Source organism: Triturus cristatus, chromosome 9 (assembly GCF_964204655.1).
Source record: "Triturus cristatus chromosome 9, aTriCri1.1, whole genome shotgun sequence".
Classification (NCBI taxonomy): domain Eukaryota; kingdom Metazoa; phylum Chordata; class Amphibia; order Caudata; family Salamandridae; genus Triturus; species Triturus cristatus.
Genome location: NC_140592.1, coordinates 1,044,488,076 through 1,044,494,075, shown reverse-complemented (window position 1 = coordinate 1,044,494,075; position 6,000 = coordinate 1,044,488,076). Strand labels below are relative to the sequence as shown.

At 35.2% G+C, this 6,000-nt stretch overlaps 1 protein-coding gene across 1 annotated transcript in view; it reads left to right on the top strand.

Moving 5' to 3' along the window:
* The first annotated feature begins 216 nt into the window (after window positions 1-216).
* Window positions 217-6,000, top strand: part of LOC146799324 (uncharacterized) — a 412,174-nt gene continuing 406,390 nt past the window's right edge. Inside the window, exons 1-2 of the mRNA XM_085626883.1 lie at window positions 217-275; window positions 2,294-2,310. Of these exons, the coding sequence (XP_085483009.1) occupies window positions 266-275; window positions 2,294-2,310 (27 nt within the window). The 5' untranslated portion in view covers window positions 217-265. The remainder of the gene's footprint in view (window positions 276-2,293; window positions 2,311-6,000) is intronic.

Sequence of the window (6,000 nt, the reverse complement as noted above, 5' to 3'; positions counted from 1 at the left end):
CAACTAGGTTGACATCATTTAAATCTTACCAAATGCATAATTCTTTGCAGCAGTATGGTTGTGTGTTCACAGCTCCTGCCAGTTATTATGGATACAAATAAGCACACAGCCCCTATGCTGCATCTAGGGTTATTACTGATTAATAGATCGATACAGTTCAAAGATTATATTCCCTGTTCCTTATTTTGTTTTCTCTGATGGACTTTTTTTCCTTTACAGATCCTTGCATTTTCTTTGGTGAGATCAGACCACAACCTCCCAAGCCATGGACCACTGTAAGTGCTTGTTGCTCTTAATCTCCGCTTGTCATGACAATCTCAACCTTTATTTTCTTTGAAGTTGTTAAAGGTTTCTTGACAATTTAAAAAAATCATATCAGCACAAATCATTGACACACCATAATAAACCGATGCAAAATAGACACTTAAAAATATAACAAAGTGTTCAAAATAATCTCAAACTAAATTAATATCCATTGTACTAAAATAATCCAGCAATAATGTAATTAAATTTGATTATTCTGCAAAACAATCATAGAAACAGGGTAGTAATGCAGGGTTAGGTGGAACTGTGCTCACGCATTAACAACATGAATGTTCATCTATACTGGTGAGCCTTCATCATATGAGCGCTTGAGTGCAATAGCCTGATTTTCTGCTGTTTATGTGAAGCGAGTTGCCTGGACTTTAATTTTACTCTTGAATTGTTTCAGGTTTACAGGCAGATTATACAAAATGACAGCACAATCAAAGACTCGATCATTGATCTTCGAGCCAGACTGTGCAAAAGGCCAATAGGTGTTCAATGCCATCAATTTGACCCATTTTGATGCCACAAGTGTCAAAGTTGTTGAAATAGTCCACAAATTGACAGGAAAGCGGGTTGGCCCCACTGGTGAGACTCTTTCTAGCCAGTAGGGTTAGTGCTAATAAAAAAATCAATTGGCATTTTCTTGTTTTCAAAAAGCTCAAAAACTAGAAATTTACTTGAAATATAAATTTGCTAATATTAATCACTTGTTGATAAGTTTCATAGAATGAAGAGTGCTTTACCATATAGGTGGCGGTGAAGAGTTAATATATTGTCATGAGTTAAGCATTTCGAAATGACTTGATTTAGAAATAACTCCACAATGTGTTTTACCATCCATAGTGGAGGGAGGGAAAGATATTTGTCTTTGTCGCTCAAAACATAAACTCAATCGTAATTTTTTCTGCAAAATAAAAATTGTTAAAACAAAACTGCATATATGAGACAGTAGTAAGTCAGCATCTAAAGAAATAGGTAATTGGCTCTAATGCCATATTCTTCTGGTGCATACGGTGAAATAAAATAATTATACATTATACATTCCCTTTGCACATCATGCAGCAGTGTCTCATAGATGTATTTACTTAAGGGTGTTTACAAAGCACAATAAGGGTGTTTACAAAGCACACCCACCATTCTGCTAGAGTCTCTTGCAATCTTTTTGAATTTCCAAAGGTTGCCCAATCATGTGAAGGTATAAACCAGCAGTGTTTAGCATCCAGTGTCAGAACTACAGGCTAAACATATAAAAAAAGATTTGCATAAAATATAATTTACATAAATAGGCTCGCTGAGACAGTCGGTGGATAGCAGCTCACAGATCTGACATGGCTCAAGCTCTATGTTGAATGTGCTTGGTCAAAACAAATGTTTCTCCCAGACTCATGCGATCCATTAGCAATAGTGAGCAATGTAAATGACCTGAGAACAAGAACAATTTCACTAGAAAGTCACTTGTATTCATCTAATAGTGTAAAATTGTAGGGAAAATGCAATCCCGATTAACAAAGGCCAGGTTGCAGCAGTTTTGCATGTTGAGATGCCACTTATAAAATAGTATGTTCTACCACTTCTGAAAATGATTCTGCAGTTGTTCTTAACTAGGGTAGGAGGTGTGTGTGTGCCACAGGCAGCGTCAGTGGATAAGGACATGTAAATAAGCCAACTTTCACAAAGTCATATATTTATGCTAGGTGTAAAAATAAATCTATTTAGCACGCTCTATGCTTTTTTATATTCCACACTTTGATGAATCCCTACTCCCAAAGTATATTTGTTTTCTTTGATAAAACAAAATTCCTTTCTTCCATAACAAAAATAAATATTTCACTAGAAATACTTTACTATCATGTCCAAGCAGAGGTCCCACTGTCCATTAGCAGAAGAAAACCTGATTATGCAAACATGTTGCACAAAAGAAATTTTGTTCAAATACATCATTTCAATTATTAATTCAATCCATCATTGTCTTTTTGATTTGCAGCACAAAAGCAGAAGCAGGTAAGACATTGTACACTATACTTTCTAAGCTGATGCAAATTTAGTGGCAGAAGTTAATTTTTTTATCATGAAAACTCCTACAGATTCAAAGGGCTATTTACCGTCCTCATACAGTGTGCAAAATAAATCAAAAGGAGAGTAGATTTTGACAAAACGTCAGACTGCAGACTTTCACCTAAGTGTATACTTGATTGTCTTCAGCTCCTGAAATCAGGGAGTGGAGCCATCTAACGCTTAATTTACAAGCGTAAAGTGCCTACTAGTAATTTTTCCTACATAAATGGAGCTCTCAGCCACCTGTGCGAAGATTTCCCTAAGGAAAGGAGAGCGAAAATATTTAAAGTTTATTAATTAAAAAAAGATCAAATAAAATGTTAATGCAAACTACAAATGTAAAATAATTAAAACAACTATTTATAACGAAATAAAATACAAAGTTACAAGACATTACTCATCAAAAGAAATGTTTATTAAATAATGTAAGTACATTATTTACTTTTAAAGAAATTTTTTACCAAAATAACAAATACAACCTTAAGTAGCTTTAATATTTTTAATTAATATTTAAGAAATTATTTTTTAATTTTAAGGTAAGCTTACAAATAAAATTTAAGGTTTTTCAGAAAAGCTATATTGTAAAATATTAAAATATTCGATTATCTATCTTGTATATTTTAACACTAAATTATTTTTAATTGAAAAGTCAAAATAATGTATTTTTCCATCATTTACCATTGGTTGTTATTTTAAGTCACAGCCCCCATTAGTTTCTAAAGGGGTGTGTTGCAGTACCAGTGATTGGTCATTTGTGGTACCAGACTTACTCAAAGGGTGGGCTGGAATACATTTAATCTGTTTTGTGGCCTTTTGTGGTTTAGTAAATTTAGAAGTGAAGTTTGTGAATGGTAATTGTCTCACACTTTTTGGGTGTTTGTATTAGCATATATCTGTCTAAATCGCTTTTCCTAAGTCCCTCCCATTGAGGAGCAGATATTCCCCATGTTACAACCACTCCTTCTTTTCCCTTCCACATTTATTTCTAAATCATACACTTATATGTTCCGAGATCTCTGCCACTTTGGCGGAGATCTTCTCATAGAAAAGATCCGAGAGGTCAAGCGCAAGTCTAGTAGTGTAGGAAGCATATGTAAGGTAATAGCATTTTGTAGCACGTGAGTAGTACCACTGTAGTGCTACCACACATACTACAAAATGCAGTTTGTGAATAGACCTCAGTGTCTTTAATAACCTGAAATGTGGTGGTCACCCTGATGTAACACTGGAAGATCACCACACCCAGAAGAAAGACTCAATTTTGTCTCCACTGATCAGTGACCATGGATTTTACAATTCCCTCCTGAAATCTTATTTGTTTAGTGTACAGAATATTAACACAGATTTTGGAGAAGCATCTGCGAATCTTTAATCTACTAGGCTTTTGTTTTTTTAATTTGGTTCCGAATGCGGAAATGTCTCCTTGGTCACACCATTGCAGCAGGTTCACAGCTCATATGTCCCTAGTGATGATATGTTACCTCTTCTCCTCAACCGAACTCCTGCACGCTGACCTGACGAAAGCCCTAATCTCATGATACTAAAGTGGACTCTTTCTAGTATCTCTTATTACTATTGTACTTCTAATCTGCTTCTAATCTGCTCGAGACTCTGTTGCATATGTTTTTGCTGTAAAGCGCCCTGATACCCCATGGGTCGTGCCGGTGCTATATAAAACTCCTAAAATAAATAAATTAAATAAAATAATCTCAGTTGGAGCTCTATTTACTGTTAAAAAGTAGATTCATTACATAATATGCCTTGCCTAAATAATATCCTTGCGGGGGGGGCTGAATTATAAAATCATCCCTTGAATTTGTATCAGTAAAATATCCAATTATTCTCTTAGCAATCTGTTAGTAGTCAACGTATGTAGGTTTCAGAAAAGATTATATAAAATGTTTGCTAAAGTATTTGCCACAGTGGTTGCTGGTAAATATAATTATTTAAAATACTTGTGATGTTCAATACTGTAAAAGCTACCCAAACCAAATCCATCAAGTCTTTCTTAATAATTTGTTTGCTAGTTCTTCATATGTAAATATCAACTCATTTTTATTAAATCTGCCAATTACCAATTATATTGGTCATATTGATCAAAAGTCCATAAAACAAATACAACATTTATATATTCAGATGAGATGGCTTCAAACTAACCTAAACACAAGTGGAGTCCCCTCTCTTTTCAATTGGGAATTTGTTAATTCTGTTGATTCTCTGTGTTCCAGAGCTACCCACAATGTCATGCAAAGTAAAATTCAGTTGTGTTGCTGAGCCTGTGCACTCAGCTCAGCTCGAATAATCTCTCAAATATAAGCATTAAATGTATTGTAGAATTGTACAAATGCCCTAATTCAGTTTATTTTCTTACAATACAGACATTTTGCCCTTAAATACCAGGTTTTATTTGTTTAATAAATAAATACAATCATTAGATTACAATTTTCCGAAAATAATGCATTTCATATTACTAAATCGACTTTTTTAGTAAAGAAGCTTATTTTTCATCAAATAGCCACTATTTTCTGAATATATTCTGGCCTTGCCCTCAAGTACAATTTCTCATATATATCACCCAATCCATCACTTTTTCCACCCAATAAAAAGCTTAACATTATCTTATAATATCCCCATTGACAACAAATACCAGCTCTTCATTGTATGTACATTAATTAGTTTGGTCTGCAATGTCAACATATCAGCTTATTTTTCTCATCAAATACTCACATTTAACACTGCTTCAAATAGACAGATCCTGCCTCTCCTGCCCATGGGTTACCAGATCATGGGGAGCAAGAGTTTATTAGGAGCACCCACAGTTCTACCTCCCTGTGACCATGAATGGTCACAGGAATGGTCAAACTGTTGGGTGGACAGGAAGGTTTACCACTGGTAGTCTACAAAAGGCCCCATGCATTGAATAATGTGGGGAGTTTGGTGGCTTCCGCCTTTATTCTCTTTAGCCTAATGCATATGTAGTTTAACACAGTATCCTGAAATCCGATTATTCTGTTTGACAGGTTTCATTTTCACTACCGTCCACACCACACAACAAAGGGGTCAATATGCTGGATATAGCCAGATGGGAGAATCCATAAGGTATCCTGTGAGAAACCTGCACAGCAAGATTTGTAGAGCAGAAAAAATGTTGACTACTAACATGAGATAAAGGAGTTGTCCTCATTCACTTTAAAACATATCTGAATTTTTAACTGTGTATACATGGGGATGCAGATAGAGTAAAGTGAATCAAATGCTCTTCACTTAAGACAAATTTTAATTATAGTAACCCTTCTTGCCTTCAAAAAACGAATCACACTAGGAGCTCTGGATGAGTCCCCCAAGCAAAACACTTTCTGGCAAAGAAGCACCTCTATGATGAAGCAATCAGAAATTGTTATTTTGACTAAAATGCCCTCTTAGTATTGTTAGCATGTTTCCCTACAAAGCAGCCTTTGCAGCTCAATGCCCAGTGTACCAGAGAGTGAAAACTAAGGTCCTCACTCTTTGCCTATTTTGAGAGGAATTTCCTGTCAGGATTATGTAGTTGATTCCCCAATAGGCATATTTTGAACAAAACGCCACATCAGCCCTCAATAGCCAGTGCTGTGCAGCCATCATCAGATAACATCGGTC